Here is a 19,520-nt window from a genome sequence, read left to right as displayed (position 1 = left end):
AAAAGTTGAACAACTTTTAGGGTTTATACCAGAGGTTGCAGTCAGGCTGTCTGTCATCTTGACATAGTAATTACAAATTGCAGGATAAGGCCATACAGTACAAGTATAAATAAGTGGCCATTGGATGAATAGGTAAGTGGCATTACCCTCACTAAATGTACACCCATCGCTTAGACTTATGGTAATATTTTTGTTTTCTAAAATGACAGGTAAGGCACCAAAACTGTCCATAGGCTAGGTTTGGATATATAGGCGTCCTGACCATCTACTTCAGTGCCATAGAGGGCTTATTTTTACCCCTAGCCTCTTAAAATCGACCCACAAAGTGCTTATTGTGATCCTGAACCAACTAATCTTCAACATAGTCATACTCAGTACCACATATTTTGGCCTGTAACCTTTTAACACCTAAACTTGACCCTTATCTTCCTCATGCCCATTGTTTCTAAATGGCTATGTGCTTCCTTGTAATCTTTGTGTAGGTTTTGAAAGGTTGCAAGAGTCTTCTGGTAGAGCATCCCATGTGCATTTTATCTCATTCACATTTCTAGGTGAACTAATATGGGTTGTTTTGCACTGCTAGTTTTCTCTCTTTGTACTTTGTTAGGGGTTCTTACTCTTACCTTACTTGCCAGAGGCCACTGGCGCATGTGACTTATTCCTTTCATTTTCACCAGTGTATTGTGAAACAGTTTCCCTGAAATGTACATACATCTTGTATCAAAGTGCCCTGAAATATAGCATTATGGAATAGTTTTATGCTCGCTTCAGCTTATTTGGAAAAAAAAGACCCCCTTGATCACAAACAGCTTATGAAGTTCCCATTGAATAAGTTGGACCTGAACCATTGAGTATCCCTAACAGACCAGTTCACTAAATCACAAATCCATCTTCACAGGCCCACAATCAGGCTCATGAGGTTTGTGGATCTGGAAGTTTCCCTAATCTCTATGCACTTTTCAGCATTAATGGTGCATCACAGAAGTGCAAATTACCATTGACACAACCTCAAACCATGACAGACCCTGGCTTTTGCACTTGTTGCTGGAAGCAGTCTGCAGGATGCCTTTTTACTTTGCACACAGCGTCCATTTCTTACAAAAAATAGCTGAAATGTTGATTCATCTGACCACAGTACACATTTCCATTGTGTGATGGTCCATCCCAGAGGCTCAGTATCAAATGAACAATAATCTTTACAATCTTTTCTAAAAAAAAATAATGTTCAGTTTAAACATTACTGAATAACAGGAGTGTCAAAACCAACGAAATCTCACAGCAATTCGTAACTTTTTGATTTAGTGGTTAATTCGTATAAATTTGTACGATCTAATTCATACAATTTAGTACGATTTGCCCATCCCCCAATGATGGTGGGGTTAGGTGACACGCCTTTTTAAAATCGTACAATTTCGTACGACTGAACTTGTACGAATTCGTATGAATTAGCCACTAAACTGACAAAGCGTAAAATACTTTTCTCGTTAGATCAGGCTGGTCAAAGCACAACATAAAAATGGATAAAACAACAATAATATTATAATTTAACAATATAATATGATAAAACGTTTCAATTTATTTAGCAATGTTTAAACAGCACAGTAATTTTATTTTACCTAAGATTACAAAGATTTTGTTGATGTGCGGCATGAACTGAAGACTTTTAAGTTTTCTGGGAGACAGAACAAAACGGGAGATGGGTCTGAAATGCGGGAGACTCCCGAAAAAAAAATGGGAGTGTTGGCAGGTATGGTTTTATCAGTAAAGACAGTTAACAGTTATGAATCTGAGTGAGCTACCAGGCCTCCAAAGAAAGTGGGTAAGTTTAAAAAATGCAATTGGCCATGGAAACATATGATTGCTTCAGGAGGCCGTGGCTTAAAAAAAGTAGCTTAGTCCATTACAGTTTGTGGAGAGTTTATTTTATGCAAATTAAGCCTGGGAAGAACTGGGAAAACAGGAGATGCCTTAATTAAAATTATAGTACAGATCTGTTGAGTGCTTGTATGTGATTGGCTGATGATTATTCTGAGGTGTGCTGTTATTTGCATATAAATACACAGTAGTTTTGAGTGCTATACAGCTCCCTAACTATGCTGAATAATTGAAAGTTATTTCACAGCTACAACAGTCAAAATCACATCAAAACACAACAGAAGGCTTTGGAGGAGATGTGGAAGAAATTAGTGTTACACACAGGAGAAGTTTGAGGACAAAAAACTATTTAAAAAATACAATATTTGAACGATGTGTTTAGGTGTAAGAAACAGAATAATTGATTATGGTCTCTAATTCTTAGAAAATAGTGCACACTTGTTGCTTCACCTCTTGTACACATCAGGTGTGCATTATTTTCTAAGAATTCAACAGCCCAACTTCACTTTACCACGATAAAGTACTGTAAGACGGGTTTTACCTCAGAAATGTCTTTGTTATTAATTCTTTCTTTTTTTGTATGTTGATCTATTTTACATTTCATTGCTGAGTTTTTTTTTACATTTTAAAAACATAATCTATACCATGTTTGTAATTCAATTAAAGTTTTGACTAAACAAGACCTTACAATTACCAGACTGTTGTATGTTTGTTGACAAAGCAAATAAAAAAGAGCCGCAGTGTGTCTTAATGGCCATAATATAGTGATATTTAAAAATTTAATAAAAGAAGAAGAAAATAAAAATACACTCACCCATATGTCCAGCATGCAGAGATCATGGAGCAACCATCCCAATGACCATATGTCACTAAAGTAATACATTTAAAAAGGTTCACAAGTATCTGTATTTATTTTAATTGAAAATGCATTGTTTTATAATAAAATCATTAGCAGTTGTAAACTTTCAATAATGAAAATAATTTTTTTGTTAACACATCATAACTTTACTAAACGTTATTTATGCTCAGTACTTATACTCAGTACAGCATTTATCTGTGTTTAATGAAATGATACCTTTTGAAGTTATATTTCTTCTTATACACTTCCGGGCTAACATAGAGTTCTGCTCCAACGACTGATTGGGCGTATGCATCAGCACTGGAAATAAAGTGAATGTTTTGTAAAAATTAAAACCGGCATAAACATAAACTGATACAGTACAAAATATATATCCAATAAGGATGCAGTGAAAATTAATTATTGGCAACTAAAACTGTTCAGTTTACAGCAGGAAAATGTAAAACAGTATGCTGGCACTCGGCATGAGAAAGTGAGAGTACATTGAGCACAGCCACAAATCAGAAGCAATGATGTACCAGTGCATAAAAATAAAGCTGGCCTAATAATATTCCTTGATTTAGGTCACCACAGCTGAATGAACCATCAATTACTCTAGCGTATGTCTTACACAGAAGATGTTCTTTCAGCGTCAATCCAACACCAAATATACAACCCTGAGTGCTGGGAAACACACACATACACACACACACACTATGGCCAGTTAAAGAGCCCTTATTATGCATTATAAAAGGTCATATTTTGATTTGGGGGTCTCCAACAACAGGCTTATATTCATGCAGGGTCAAGAATTATTGACTGGTTCATCAGTTAAGTGTCATCGGAATCCAATTTAAATAGCTCAATGTACAAGATAGGGTAGGTCGTGGAAATGCACCTTAAGCAGGTTTGCCACCTGCCATTAAACCAAAAAGAAGAAGCAGAAGAAAAAGAAGAAGCAATTCAGGAGCAGACTCTCTAGCTGTGTCTCAAATGGCACATTATACACTATGCACTCATGCACTATGTACTTATGCACTTATATACTCAACAGCATAGTATATGTATGTAGTGTCGTCCCAAATGGAACACTAATGGTTTTTTACTAAGCGGACATTTAAACAGTTTCCCTGATGATGTTTGACGGTTGCCAAATCAGTGAAATAAAGGACCAAACTATCAAATAATACCTGCCATGAGTATAACCGTATTCACCATCGCTATAATCACTCTCGTCAGAGAAAACTGCTTTCACCATCCAAAATAAATAAACTAATCCAACATGTGCGACCGATAGCTCCGCCCCTTCCGCTACGTGAACAAAGCAGTGGTCGTTGAGTGCGTAAAGTGTCCATCATTACACACTTCGTTTTACCGGCTGAATGAGTGCATCATCCGTGTAACTGAAGTGCACTTATTATTCTCAGTGTGAACACTCTTACACTCTTTAGACTACAAAATGGCGTAGAATAGTGCATAAGTATGTGATTTGGGACGCAGCTCTTGACTCACTGTTTGATTCCTTGATCTTTGTATTTTGGCTCGTTTGTTTTGCTTTTGTGGTTTGTTAGTGTTTGATAGTTTGTTATCCAAGTTTATTAGCATTGTTTGTATTTATTTGATTTACATTTTGTTGTTGTTCACGTTTGCTACTGTCTGTTCTTACCATTGTGTGACCATATTTTCCCTATCCTCATGTTTCCTCGTAAGTTTAGAAAGACTGGTAGATAAGTACATCACATGACATACATGTCAGCATGTAGATTAACATTTGTCTAGATACACCAGGGCCTCATTTCAGAAAGGAAAGTGTTAAGTGAAAACCCTGAAATGAGAGAAACTCTGGGTTTTCCGTTTCAAAATGGCAGGTTTGTCAAACTGGAGAAAGGAAGGTAAGTCAAGCCTGTTTCTGAAAGAAAGGTAACTTTAACTCAGAGTCAGTTACCATGGTCACTTACTCTGTGAACCTAACCATGTCAGGAGCAGGTTTTATTCTCTAAACTTAGAGTTTCTGTCCGTCTCCTCCTCTTTTTTTTTGAAGACGAAGCGGTATTTCTGGCCTTAGCCTTATGTTTCCACCCACCTATATTTATGTGCATTTTGGATATTCACATAAAAAGTTGGTTGGAAATGCCAAGATGCACATAACTTTTTTTGAAAATATGCATTAAAAAAAACACGTATAACCGAGTAGGATCAACTTTATATTCGATAAGAAAAACTGCGATGGAAACACTTTTAGCGAACAAAAACAAGTATGTGCATTAAAAAAAGTTTGTTGTAAGAGATATGATGATGAAAATGTGTGAATGGACAAACCAGCAGGCTGTGCGCACTGTAGTGCATCTGAAATGTTGTTATGGTCATTCTAAAATGTTTTAACCGTTTCAGTATTAATGTTATTATATTATTAATGACCTCCAGAGCATATAACTGGGGCATTCCAAGAGCGTCTGCTCTCCTTCTCTGTTCTGTTGTGTGTCAGCATTGTCCTCTGAGGTGAAAGTAATTTATTAAATAAAGAAAAGATTCACGCGGCTTCTTCTACCGCAGTAAATTCTGTTTTTACTGTTGATATTTGGCGCCAGTTAATCAGGAAGTGACGATTTTGTTCTCTTTGACTCGTTGGATGGAAACGCTGCTTTATTCGCACGTCTTTTATGAGATATTCCAGTTTTGCACATACATTTAATTCACATTTTGGATGGAAACGGCTATTGACTACATTTCAGTCACACAAAGAACAAAGTCACGTATGAGAATGGCTTGTCCTTTTTTAAATAATAATTAGCTTAAATTCACTGGCCTTACACGTGTAATGAGATTAATAGTTTTAAAAACTATTTTTTAGTACTGCTGACATTCTAAATGTCATATCAACCTCAAGTTGATGAATAATAAAGGCAGACACACAAGTGCACTTTTACATTTATTAAAAACTTTTACCTTAAACTGATCAGCTTGTGGGAACCTTTGATTAAACATTTCCACTAAACATTGAGTTCAGGTTATCTGCATTCTTATTTTGTCAAATTTGTTGCATAAACTATGCAGTAGCCTATTTTATGTCATTTAATGCAATTACATCTGAAATAACTTCAAAATCACATTACATTACTATTATAATATACTTAAATGTTCAAATAATTTAGATGTAAAATTAACTTGAGCAGTTGTTTTCCCATGCTAACTGTCTCTGTTTCACTGATACAGTGGTGATGCTTTTTTAAATATATGGTCATATTTGCTATAACTTTGCATGAGCACATCAAGTTCAGCTGGAGAAAGAAATGCTCATTTCTTTTTTTATATATTGCCATGGTGACTCGTAATATCTGCTCTCCATTGATAATGCCTTTTTATAGTTGCGATGTGCGCGCTTAACCCTGAGTTGGTCTACTTAAGGTTGATTGACCTAACCAGCTGAAACTGAAAACTTTTTAAAAACATTTTTAGAGTTTGTAATCTCTGATTTACCCTCACTTTTTGTAAACATATCACCATCATTTTGTTCGCTAATTCTTGTTGTCTGTCCTTACTTTGTAAAACAATTTACTTTTGATTTCAGCCAAAAACCAATTCCCCAGTTAAACGTGCAACCCCACTCCCCTAGACAAAAAGGGGTTGTAACAAAACCATCACCAAAATGATGAATGAATCTCAGAACAAAGTCTGCATACATGTCCTGTTGATTTCATATTTCCTGCTGAGAGATCATTTACAATATTGCTGCATAGTTTTTATTAACTTTAAAAGGCATTTGTGAATAAATGACGCCATGGTTGTGTGACAGACTGTTATTATGAGGACATTTTTGGCCCCACAAATATGGCACATCACAAAACAAAACATGATTGGTTGATTAACCAGCTAGTCATATAAAACTGTTGGCAGTCTGTGCCCTTTCAAAGCTCCCAGACCTTCAGCCATCAGTCTAAGCTCTGGCTATGTGAGACTAGAGTTTGCCCATCCCTTTACTAAAATTTGCCAGGAAGGTGTGTTGAGGCAAGTTGGAGTTAAACTTTGCAGGACAGTAGTCCTCCAGGACTGAGTTTGGGCACACCTGTGCCAGATTAATTAACAATTCATTCTGCTGTGGTGACCCCCGATAAAGCTGGGAATAAGCCCACAGAAAGTGATTTTTCACTGTTCACCAACATTTGTGCTGTGGCGGCTTAACATAATAGCGATAACAGTCTCATGTTTTAAAATTAGTGATGCTTTTTGGGGGGGCTACTTTACCATAGTTGTTGGTATTGGCCAAGAATTTTCTTTTAGGTGCATGACTAAATCTTTGTTGTTGTTTTTACCTTTCCAACACTTTTGAGCATCCGAAGTCACCTACATTGATGTAGTCTTCATCAGTTAAGAAAACGTTCTACAATAACAACAAAAATATAATAAACTGTACAGATCAAGCTTGATGTAAAGATTTATTGAGTTTTATTAATTCATACCTGAGGTTTTATGTCTCTGTGAAGAATCCCTTTCTCATTGTGAATGTACTGCAGGGCCAGACAAATCTGAACAAGCCAGTCAAGAATCTACACAATGAACACACACATCGATAAGATAGTCACATTCTAATTTAAGTGAACATTGCTAACATGTCTTTATATGTGAAATTATGTATTTTTTTAACAATTACTTTTTACTCTAATAGACCTTTTACCAGTACTACGGTAGAGACACGCAATAAAAAAAAAAAAAACTAAATAAATATCAGTGTTCTTTAGTCTTAATTTTTTTCAATAAACAGTACTAAAATTCTAATTATTGGTCAATAACAAGTTTTTAAATCAGTGTAAAACAATTTTTGTGGGAATTAATACATAAAACAATCTACTAAAAGGCAGACATCTTCATTATTTAAAGAAATACAACCAATGAAAAACAATCACAAATTGAAGCTAGGTTAGCAGCTAAAATACCTCTAAAAACTTTTTTATATATATATTTTTATAAATTTATAAGATGTTAGTATTCAGTAAAAACAAACAAAAAATGTATTGGTAAACAAATAAAAAGTAAATGTGAAGAACTTTAGCCTTGTAAAATCGTACAAATTGCTATTTGCCTGAGTTGACGGAGAAAGGTAATGACTCCACTTTATTGAGGTGTTATTTAATAATACTGTATTTTCCCTGTAATAAAAAAAAATTAAATAAAAAAACTCTAGTCACCATAAGTGGACTTAAAGTGGACTAAATGTGTTGTTCTATTTTGTTAATTGCTCATCTGTTTTGCTTTGTGTTCTTTTGTGTTAAATTGCTTGTCATTGAGATCTTTCATCTCCATTCTCCAACTACATAAAATTTTCTCAAGAGGGAAAATCATATCTTTTCCCATTTTTGCACTTTTTACAACCCCAATTCAGAAAAAGTTGGGACAGTATGAAGAACACTGTAATGTGAAGGAATGCTGACAAGGAAGTGCGGATCCAAATGCAGCGTTTATTATGCAGAGAATGGTCTGCAGATCTAGAGTCATGGTCATAAAACAGGTAGATGGTCAAAAAAACAAACAAATAAGGCGAGGGTCAAAAACACGGCAAAGCAAGGCAAGGGAAACGGATCATAATGTTTAGTAAAATTATAACAAGACTCAACAACGTGTGTGTTTGAGAGGTGTATATATATAGTCTGTGTAATTAGTCTTGATCAGCTTCAGCTGTGTCTGTTTGCATTGGGATCTAGGCCAGGTGTGAGTGGTGCATGATTGAATATGTACTTCATTAGCGAACTGTGTCGCTGTGATTGCTGGTGAATGTGACAGAGCCATACCCCCCCCCCCCCCCCCCTCCTCTAAGAGCGGCTTTCCAGGCGCTCCAAATACTGACCAGGAGGGAGGTGGAGTGGAGACGGAAAAGGGGGAGCATGGAGCTGCCGAGGGCATGGAGTGTGGAGCTGCGCAGGGCCTGAGGCATGAAGCACTGACAGTTCATCTAACCCCAGTGGGTCAGGAGGCTTTGGTTCAGGAGGCTCTAGCAGTTCATATAACCCCAGTGGGTCAGTAGGCTTTGGTTCAGGAAGCACTGACTGTTCATAAAACCCCAGTGGGTCAGGAGGCTTTGGTTCAGGGGGCCCTGGTAGTTCATCTAACCCCAGTGGGTCAGGAGGCTTAGATTTAGGAGGCACTGGCAGTTCATGGCATCGACAGTACATATAACCCCAGTGGGACAGGAGTCTTTGGTTCAGGAGGCTCTAGCATTTCATATAACCCCAGTGGGTCAGTAGGCTTTGGTTCAGGAAACACTGACTGTTCATATAACCCCAGTGGGTCAAGAGGCTCTGGTTCAGGAGACACTGGCAGTTCATTTAACCCCAGTGGGTCTGAAAGCTTTGGTTCAGAAGACACTGAAGGGTCATATGACTCTGGTGGCTCTGGGAAGACACATGGCTCTGGGAAGTCACACGGCTTTGGCCATTCGTGTTACTCAGGTGGCGGCTCTGGCCATACGTGGGACTCAGATGGCGGCTCCAGCCATTCGTGGAACTCAGGCAGTGACTCTGGCTATTTGTGGAACTGAGGCGGTGACTCTGGCCCTTCGTGGGCCTCAGGCGGTGACTCTGGCTATTTGTGGAACTGAGGCGGCGACTCTGGCCATTCGTGGAACTGAGGCAGCGACTCTGGCTATTTGTGAAACTGAGGCGGCGACTCTGGCCATTCATGGAACTCAGGCAGTGACTCTGGTTATTTGTGGAACTCAGGCAGCGACTCTGGTTATTTGTGGAACTCAGGCAGCGACTCCAGTTATTTGTGAAACTGAGGCGGTGACTCTGGCCATTCGTGGAACTGAGGCAGCGACTCTGGCTATTTGTGAAACTGAGGCGGCGACTCTGGCCATTCATGGAACTCAGGCAGTGACTCTGGTTATTTGTGGAACTCAGGCAGCGACTCTGGTTATTTGTGGAACTCAGGCAGTGACTCTGGATATTTGTGGAACTCAGGCAGCAACTCTGGCCATTCGTGGAACTGAGGCAGCGACTCTGGCTATTTGTGAAACTGAGGCGGCGACTCTGGCCATTCATGGAACTCAGGCAGCGACTCTGGTTATTTGTGGAACTCAGGTAGTGACTCTGGCTATTTGTGAAACTGAGGCGGCGACTCTGGCCATTCATGGAACTCAGGCAGTGACTCTGGTTATTTGTGGAACTCAGGCAGCGACTCTGGTTATTTGTGGGACTCAGGCAGCGACTCTGGCCATTCATGGAACTCAGGCAGTGACTCTGGTTATTTGTGGAACTCGGGCAGCGACTCTGGTCATTCATGGAACTCAGGCAGTGACTCTGGTTATTTGTGGAACTCGGGCAGCGACTCTGGTCATTCATGGAACTCAGGCAGTGACTCTGGTTATTTGTGGAACTCGGGCAGCGACTCTGGTTATTTGTGGAACTCAGGCAGTGACTCTGGTTATTTGTGGGACTCAGGCAGTGACTCTGGCCATTCATGGAACTCAGGCAGTGACTCTGGTTATTTGTGGAACTCGGGCAGCGACTCTGGTCATTCATGGAACTCAGGCAGCGACTCTGGCCATTTATGGAACTCAGGCAGTGACTCTGGTTATTTGTGGAACTGAGGCAGCGACTCTGGTTATTTGTGGGACTCAGGCAGTGACTCTGGCTATTTGTGGAACTGAGGCGGCCACTCTGGCCATTTGTGGGCCTCAGGCGGTGACTCTGACTATTTGTGGAAATGAGGCGGCGACTGGCCATTCGTGGAACTGAGGCAGCGACTCTGGCTATTTGTGAAACTGAGGCGGCGACTCTGGCCATTCATTGAACTCAGGCAGCGACTCGACTCTGGTTATTTGTGAAACTGAGGCGGCGACTCTGGCCATTCATTGAACTCAGGCAGCGACTCGACTCTGGTTATTTGTGGAACTGAGGCGGCGACTCTGGCCATTCATTGAACTCAGGCAGCGACTCGACTCTGGTTATTTGTGGAACTGAGGCGGCGACTCTGGCCATTTGTGGGACTCAGGCGGTGACTCTAGCTATTCGTGGGACTCAGGCGGTGCCCCTGGCCATTCTGGGAATTTGAGAGAATCTGGCACCCCTGGCCATTCTGGCAATTCGGGAGGATCTGGTGCCCCTGGTTATTCATGGAATTCGGGAGCATCTGGCACCTGCCATTCGAGGGATTCAGAAGTATCTGGCGCCCACCATTCGAGGGATTCAGAGGGTTCTGGTGCCTATCATTCGAGCTATATAAAGGGTTCTTGGGTGTCAACTCTGGCAGCTCTGGCGGCGGTGACTCTGGCAGCTCTGGTGAATCTAGCAGCTCTGGAGGATGTCCCTGGTAAAGAAGGCAGCATATTGTGCTCCAAAATCTCTCTGTACTTTTCAGTAATAATGGTGCATCACAAAAGTGCAAATTACCTTTGCCAAGGACACTGACACAACCCCATACCATGACAGACCCTGGCTTTTGGACTTGTTGCTGGTAAGAGTCTGGATGATCCTTTTCTTCTTTGGTCTGGAGCACATGCCATCCATTTCTTCCCAAAAATACTTGAAATACTGATTCATCTGATCACAGTACATGATGCGGTGGTTCATACAAGATGCCTCCGAGCCCAGAGAAGTTGACAGCGCTCTGAACACTGTTAACATAGGGCTTCCTTTTGGCACAGTACAGTTTTCACTGGCATTTGAGGTTGTAACTATGTACTGTGGTTCTTGACAAATGTTTGCCTCAGTTGTCCTGAGCTCATTTGATGATATGGCTTATAGATGAATAAAGATTTTTGATGCAGTGCCACCTGAGGGATCAGAGATCATAGTTGTTCAGCTCAGGCGTGTTCCCTTGTCCTTCCAGATTATTTGAATTTCTTGATGTTCTGCAATGTTGATGGTGAAATATTCAAATGTCTATCTTTCTCATTGTTTTTAAACATTTCAATCATTTTCTCAGGTGTTTGTTGAAAAACTGGTGATCCTTGGCCCATCTTTGCTCCTAAAAGACTTGAATCTTTTTGGACCAAATCAATTCCAACCAAATTCTTTTGTACCAAATCATATTTACAATCACCTGTTCACATCACCTTTTTCAAATCACATCATTTAACCAATTTACTTGATTACTAGCCCTAAATTATATTAAAAATATATCATAATATTAAATAAATAAATAAAAATAATGAGGAACACATTAAATAATGTTTGTTGTATTGTCTGCAATTAAACACGTCAAAATAAATTTAGAAATCACTTTCAATGTTTTAATGTTTTCCATTTTCCATACTATCACAAGTTTTTCTGACTTAGGTTGTATTAACTTATTTTGTTCTTGCCATACAATAACTGTAGAGCATATTACCTGCAGACATTATACTACAGAGTGAGTAGCTTATGTGCCAAATAAGCATTTAGCAGCACAGATGTGAGCTGGTGCATCTGTTAGATGGTTGCACAGTTCTAGACTTCCTGTTTGCCATTATACCAACAATTTGTATTTATTCCAGGCTTATTTTCTTAATAAATTAATTTATTGCATTTTCTCTTATTTTGTCTTTTGGTCTGATGCTGAATAGGATTCACTAGTGTATTTAATTTTATTTCAATTGCGTCTTATTCCTAGCAGATTTAATATTGCTTTTTCCAACTGACATAATTATCATTTCATTGGAAGCTTTACTAAAAGTGTCACATGTATATTGCCCAGTTACTATTTGCCATCTTAAAGGACCATGAAACCCCCCTGTTTCAGCAGGGTGTTTTCACACCTCTACTTTGGAAAAAGTCAGGAAAGTGGGCGCGTCCAGCTCTGTTTAGGGGGGAGTGTCGGAGGAGGGAAAGAAGGAGGTGCATAAAAATGGGAGTGTCAGTTTGGGCATGCGCTGATTTTCACAGGCAAATTCCAGATGTGAAAAGCTCTCGGGTAAAAAAAATGTTCCTTAGACATGTAATTTTGTTGCGTGCACTGTAATCCACACGTGAGTCCAGCTGCGCTCTTATAGCGGGAAAATGAAAACAAAACCTTCATTGCAGCACTTATAAAAGCAACACTGATGACCCGTATCTCCAAACTATTTTTCTTCTTCCACTTGTTTTGGCAACACAACGTGGCGTTTCTCTGCCGTCTGAACACTGTACAGGTTCAAACAGTCTTCGAAGCTGTCATGCATATGAATAAAGTTGCACCGCATAAACAAACCAAGTCTTTCTCAGGAATAAATGCTGCACGCGAAAACAAATAACGCGAAAACAACCAATTTTTATTTTTTAGTGAAATATATATATATCCTAATAGAGTTTATAGCAACGTGGGACACATATGACTGTCAACAGCTCTAAAAATGTGTTTTAGTGTTTTGTGACCCTTTAAGACACTGACCTGTTCTTCTTCGAAAAACGCTTTCTCTTTCTGTATTTTCATCCTCTGGCTAAGATCTCCTCCTGCGCAATACTCCATCACAATATAAAAGAATCCAGCTTCATTATCTAAAAAAAAAGAATCATTTAAATGATGCTGGATGTACTTTTAAATGTAATGACTTTATTTCAAACATGAAAAGTGTCAATCTTTGTAACTAAGGTGAAATGTACTGCATTGATTCAATGTTAAATTTTTCTCTGGTATCTACATAGTAGGTTTGTGGCTTAAGTAATTTAAAACATTCTCCAGTAATGGTTTTATATGCTCTATAATAAACTCAGAAATTACCCATATTTGAGATATATTTCACTATATTTGATGGCAGTTTATTGTGCTGTGGCAACCCCTGATAAATAAGGGATTATGCCAAATGACATTTATTAGACAATAGATATATTAAGGCGACATGGTGTCTCAGTGGTTAGCACTGTCACCTCACAGCAAGAAGGTCGCTGGTTCAAGTCCCAGCTGGGTCAGTTGGTGTTTCTGTATGAAGTTTGCATGTTCTTCCCGTGTAGCCGTGGGTTTCCTCCAGGTGCTCCGTTTCCCCCCACAGTCCAAACACATGCGCTATAGGAGAACTGATGAACTAAATTGGCCATAGTGTATGTATGTGTGTATGTGTTTGTAATACATATGCTGGAATAGTTGGTGGTTCATTCTACTGTGGCGACCCCTGATAAATAAAGGGACTAAGCCAAAGGAAAATGAATTAATGAATTGAGGTTGTTAAATTGGGATGCAAAATGCACTAATTACTTAATACGAATTTTTTTTTTACATGGTTTTATGCTATTTATGGTATTCAAAAGTATAGCCTACTTAAAACATGGTTTGGACATATTTGTGCCCGAGAGAGGACATTCGTTTCAATAGACCCAAAGGCTAAAAACAACTGCTTCCCTAAAGGTAATGTACATTACATGTAAGAGAGCTTCACGATGGTCTTCATTTTTATTATAATTTCATATGACACCTTTAAATTACAGTTAAAATTTTAAATTCAGTTTTCAGATTTTAAAATTCAAATCTAATTGAGATTATAAACATCCCCAATAAACTCTGTTTGAACATTTAAACAACGCACCTTCAAATGAGTCCTCATAAGATACTATATATCCATGTTTCAGGGTCTTCAAAATCTCAACTTCCGTTTTGACATCCCGAAGGCTCTTCTTCTATAAATAACATTTTCAGCCAAATAAGCATTGGCATTAAAGATGCCAATGCCACAGCATTTAAAATATAACACCTTTAATTGCACTGCATTGTAGTAATATATTGTATTTTTATATTGTCAATACTTACATCTCTACAGATGATCTCTTTGATCACAAAAACATCCCCGTCTGTGTCCATCACCAGAAAAACCTTTCCACTCACACCTGATTTACATTCTTCCTTTATGGTGTATCCATGTTTTTCTAACAATGCTATAATAAAGATTTTGAGTTATAAACCAACATGATCATTAACAAACCCAAATTACATATTAAGTAGTGAAAAATTACAAATTGGTTACGCGGTGGCGCAGTAGGTAGTGCTGTCGCCTCAAAGCAAGCTGGTTCGAGCCTCAGCTGGGTTAGTTGGTGTTTCTGTGTGGAGTTTGCATGTTCTCCCCATGTTTGCGAGGGTTTCCTCCGGGTGCGAGGGTTTCCCCCACAGTCCAAACACATGCGGTACAGGTGAATTGGGTTGGCTAAATTGTCTGTAGTGTATGTATGTGTGAATGAGTGTGTCCTAATGCTTCCCAGGGATGTGTTGTGGCTGGAAGCGCATCCGCTGCATAAAAACATGCTGGATAAGTTGCCAGTTCATTCCGCTGTGGCGACTCCCGATTAATAAAAGGACTAAGCCGAAAAGAAAATTAATTAATAAATGAAATTACAAATTTCTATAAATATATAAATTATGTTTTTACATTTATAAAATGCATTCTGAGAGATCAGGATTGATTACTTATGCGTGAAATACAGTTTTATGTCTCCAAAGTAATGCAATTTTTCAGTTCCAGGCATGGCTGTGTGTTTTGTCTAACAAATGGCTGGGTTATACTTTCAGGCAAAGCCCAAAAACAAGATTGATGTACTTAACCTGTAATGGCAGTTTTAGTTTTTACTAATTAACACTGCCCACTAAATTGTGTATTTAACTGAGTGTAAGCTACAGTAGTTGAGAGATTTTTTGATAAATGCCACAGTGATGGTGAGTCTTTATTAAATGATTCTGCTTTGAAGATACCCAAAAGTCTCCCTGGTTTTGTCTCTTCTTCAAATTGACAACAGTGGTAAAATAAATCCTCAAGTTCCCCAGTGGGAGGGGAACTTCAATCCTATGTGGAAACTTCCACTATGGGTATTTCATCAGAAGCTAATCATCTGAATCAGTAAATAACGGCCCAATGAAATGTCAATGAGTTGGCAGCATCAGCGTGGACAGCGATGACAATCAATGTTGTATAAAGATGCCAGCTGTGCATCACTGAGTTACCTTTTCACTTTCAGAGCCTTTCACTAAGCTTCTGAGAGTGTCTTTGAAGGTATCTCCAAAATGATCTTCACAGAGAAAGAGAACGAGAGAGCAGCTGCTGTCACACAGCTCGGATTGCTCCATATGAGACCACTGCAGCATTGGCTTCACGATCGAGTCCCCGGACACGCATGGCATGCAGGCACAAACCGAGTGATTGTCACTGCACTGTGTTGCCACTCCCTCAGCCTCTGGACGGATCCTGCATTCCCACAGTCCGGAGTGCCTCTGGGACAAGTATCTAAGCATGTTGTCGTATCAAAGGATGGTTCCAGCATGGCTGGGGGGCTGTGTGCATGTAGCTACTGGTCTGTGGAAAGGAACTCGATTACATTGGCATATCAGAGCCGTCCTCGTCAGACTAAGACGCCGTGGATTTCGACCTCCGCTCCCCACCATTCTGCTGGCTAACGTTCAGTTACTGGACAACAAACTTTGCGAGCTACAGGTGCGTGTTTCCTTCCAACGGGAAACCAGAAACTGCTGCATTATCTGCCTAACAGAAACCTGGCTATCTGCGGAGGTACCAGACACAGCTGCTGAACTTTCAAGGTTCTCCATGTATCGCGCGGAGAGAACGAAATAACTCACAGGGAATAGCAAAAGAGGAGGTGTTTGTTTCTTTATTAACAACTTATGGTGTGATGAGAGGAACATACACCCAGTTAGATCATTTTGTTCTCCTGATCTGGAGTACCTTATGCTTTGGTGTCGACCATACTGGCTACCAAGAGAGTTCACAGCTGTTATAATTTCGGCTGTCTACATCCCCCCTCAAGCCAACACAAAGCAGGCGCTCAGGGAAATGTATGGGAGCATAAGTGAGCAGGAAACCGCACACCCGGAGGCAGCGTTTATTGTTACAGGGAACTTTAACAACGCCAATCTCAGGAAAATCGCTCCAAAATACTTTCAACACATCACCACAAACACGCATGGTGATTATATTTTGGGATGCCTACAAAGCCCTCCCCCAGCCACCGTTTGGCAAATCAGATCACTCTTTTGTTCTGCTCTTGCCTGCTTACGGGCAGAACCTGAAACGGGAACCACCCACCCTCAGGACGTTTCAGAGCTGGTCAGACCAATCAGATTCCTTACTTCAAGACTGTTTTGATCACGTGGACTGGGAGATGTTCTGGGCAACTTCTGATGACGACATTAAAGTGTACTCAGACACAGTTACGTGCTTCATCAGAAAATGTATAGAAGACGTGGTCCCAACAAAAACTGTCCGTATCTACCCCAACCAAAAACCATGGATCAATGGTGAAGTTCGAACAGCCCTATCAGTGTGGCTTCTGCCTATTAATCCTGGAATGCTGAGGAACAAAAACAAGCAAATTACAACCCCAAAAAATAAGCAAAACTTCAATACAGAGATAAGGCAGAGAGTCAATTTCACATCAATAACGCAAGGGGCATGTGGCAGGGACTTAATTACATCACAGACTTTAAAAGTAACAAACCCGCCAATGTAAACATTGCTGCATCTCTCCCAGACGAGCTCAACTCGTTCTACGCCCGCTTTGAAGCCCAGGACTGCGCGCTCCCATGGCCGATACCGAAACCACCAGCACACTCTCTGTTTCTGTAGCGGACGTAATAAGATCTTTCCGTTGTGTGAACATCCGGAAAGCTACGGGCCCAGATGGCATCCCTGGACGTGTACTTAAAGCATGCGCACACCAGCTAGCGGGGTTTTTTCCTCTCGCTCTCTCTGTCTGTGGTTCCCACATGCTTTAAGACAGCTACAATTGTGCCTGTACCGAAATCAGCTAAAACCAAAAGCTTGAATGACACCCATCTTCAGCAAGTGCTTTGAGAAGCTGATTAAAAAGCACATCTGCTCAGTACTGCCCGCTCACACTGACCCTCTGCAATTTGCATACAGGAATAACCAATCCACTGATGATGCAATTGCTTTCACCTTGCACACTGCTGTCTCACCTGGAAGACAAAAACACATGTGAGAATGCTGTTTGTGGACTACAGCTCAGCATTCAACACTATAGTGCCTGCCAAGCTGGTGGTGAAGCTCCAAGCTCTGGGTCTACACAGCTCTCTATGCAACTGGATCCTGGACTTCCTGTCAAGAAGACGCCAGGTGCATTTCGCATTTCAGGAGAGAGAAGAGAGAACACACCCCCATCACCACCAACAGGACACCAGTGGAGAGAGTCAGCACTTTCAAGTTTCTTGGAGTCCACATCGCTGAGGATTTGACATGGACTGCTCACACAGACGAAGTGCTGAGGAAGGCACATCAACGCCTCTTCTTCCTCAGGCATCTCAGGAGGTTTGGAATGAGCCCCCACATCCTCCACTCGTTCTACACCTGCACTGTGGAGAGCATCCTGTCTGGCTGTATCACCACCTGGTATGAAAACAGCTCCAGCAGCAATCACAAAGTCCTACATAGGATTGTGCGAACTGCTGGACACGTAGTAGGAGGTTAGCTTCCCTCCCTCCAGGACATCTACACCAGGCGGTGCACGCGGAAAGCCAAGAGAATCATTAGCGACTCCAGCCACCCAAGCCATAGACTTTTCTCTCTGCTAGCCTCAGGCAGACGGTTTCGCAGCGTCCGGTCGCGCACCAGCCGACTGAAGGAAAGTTTATTCCCTCAGACTATCAGGCTGATAAACACTAAACACACCCCACACAAACTCTTCCATACCCCTCACTGCACACCATCAATATGTAGCATGCACTGCACTTTAACCAATCCATACTTAAAACAATACTGCCTACAGCTATGTGTACACCTATTCATTGTACATATTGCTGTCAACACTGCCAATTTTACATTGTCCTGTTTTTTTTGGGAGTTTGCTGTAGTATATTGTTCATTTTGCACTGTCTGTATTTTGCACTGTCTGTATTTTGCACTGTCTGGAGCCAGCACCTAAGCTTTTCACTCATCACAGCACACGTTCTGCTGATGATGTGACAATAAAAGTGATTTGATCAACTGCCTACAGCTGTTAGCATTGTATCTTGCTCTGCGCCATTTTTTACAGTGCTGGAGAGGAAACACATGCTGGTCAGGATGGACAGCATGGCAACGGTGGCGTACTGTCAATCCACCACATGGTGGGTATACGCTCCCCTGCATGTCTCTGCTTTCTTGTCGTCTGCTCCTATGAAGTCATGCATAGCTGATATAGCTGCGTGCCATTCATATCCCAGGCAAGCTCAACCATACAGCCAATGCGCTCTCACAGCAGCTGCTATGCCCAGGAGAATGGAGGCTCCACACCGAGTCTGTCCAGCTGAGTCTATGGCCGCGCTTCGGGGAAGCCCAAGTTGACCTATTTGCTTCCCCCAAGAGCACTTATTGCCAGTGGTTCTTTTTCCTGAGCAATTTCCTGGCCCACAGCTGGCCTCGGGGCTTACGCAAATGCACGTTTCCCCCAGTGAGCTTACTCATTTACTGTGCAAGGTCAGGGAGGACGAAGAGCAGGTCTTGCTAGTTGTGCCTCTCTAGCCCAACCGGACCTGGATATCAGAACTCTCCCTCCTCACGACACTCTACCACCCCCCTTGCAAATCCTTTTGAGGGAAGACCTTTTCTCTCAGGGACAGGGCACCATCTGGCACCCTCGCCCAGACCTTTGGAACCTCCATTTGCGGTCCCTAGACACAGCAAGGAAGACTTACTGATTGCCATGGTTAATACCATCACTCAATCTAGAGCACCCTCTACGAGGCATGCCTACGCCCTGAAGTGGAGTCTATTCACTGAGTGGTGTGTTTCTCACCAAGAAGACCCCTGATCTTGCCAGATCAGCGTTGTGTTTTCTTTCCTTCAGGATAGGTTGGAGTGGAGACTGTCGCCCTCCACACTAAAGGTTTACGTGGCTCCCATTTCTGCTCATCATGACGTGGTGGATGG

General features: G+C 40.9%; 1 protein-coding gene across 2 annotated transcripts in view; it reads right to left on the bottom strand.

Annotated features, from left to right (window-relative positions):
• The window catches only part of LOC130231535 (serine/threonine-protein kinase Nek9-like), a 34,517-nt gene that overhangs the window by 1,713 nt on the left and 13,284 nt on the right, over positions 1-19,520 (bottom strand). Inside the window, exons 1-8 of one of the 2 annotated variants that reach the window (XM_056460876.1) lie at positions 14,616-14,933; positions 14,402-14,526; positions 14,181-14,271; positions 13,052-13,158; positions 7,171-7,257; positions 7,024-7,091; positions 2,951-3,034; positions 2,690-2,744 (exon numbers count right to left, since the gene is read on the bottom strand). In XM_056460876.1, coding sequence (XP_056316851.1) covers positions 2,690-2,744; positions 2,951-3,034; positions 7,024-7,091; positions 7,171-7,257; positions 13,052-13,158; positions 14,181-14,271; positions 14,402-14,526; positions 14,616-14,889 — 891 coding nt within the window. In that variant the 5' untranslated portion in view covers positions 14,890-14,933. Of the gene's footprint in view, positions 1-2,689; positions 2,745-2,950; positions 3,035-7,023; positions 7,092-7,170; positions 7,258-13,051; positions 13,159-14,180; positions 14,272-14,401; positions 14,527-14,615; positions 14,934-19,520 lie in introns of those variants that run through there. The other variant, XM_056460877.1, reaches the window with a different exon arrangement.

This window comes from Danio aesculapii, chromosome 7 (genome assembly GCF_903798145.1).
Source record: "Danio aesculapii chromosome 7, fDanAes4.1, whole genome shotgun sequence".
In the NCBI taxonomy this organism is placed as follows: domain Eukaryota; kingdom Metazoa; phylum Chordata; class Actinopteri; order Cypriniformes; family Danionidae; genus Danio; species Danio aesculapii.
Note: the sequence above shows the minus strand (reverse complement) of the source record. Positions and strands in the feature narration are given on the sequence as shown.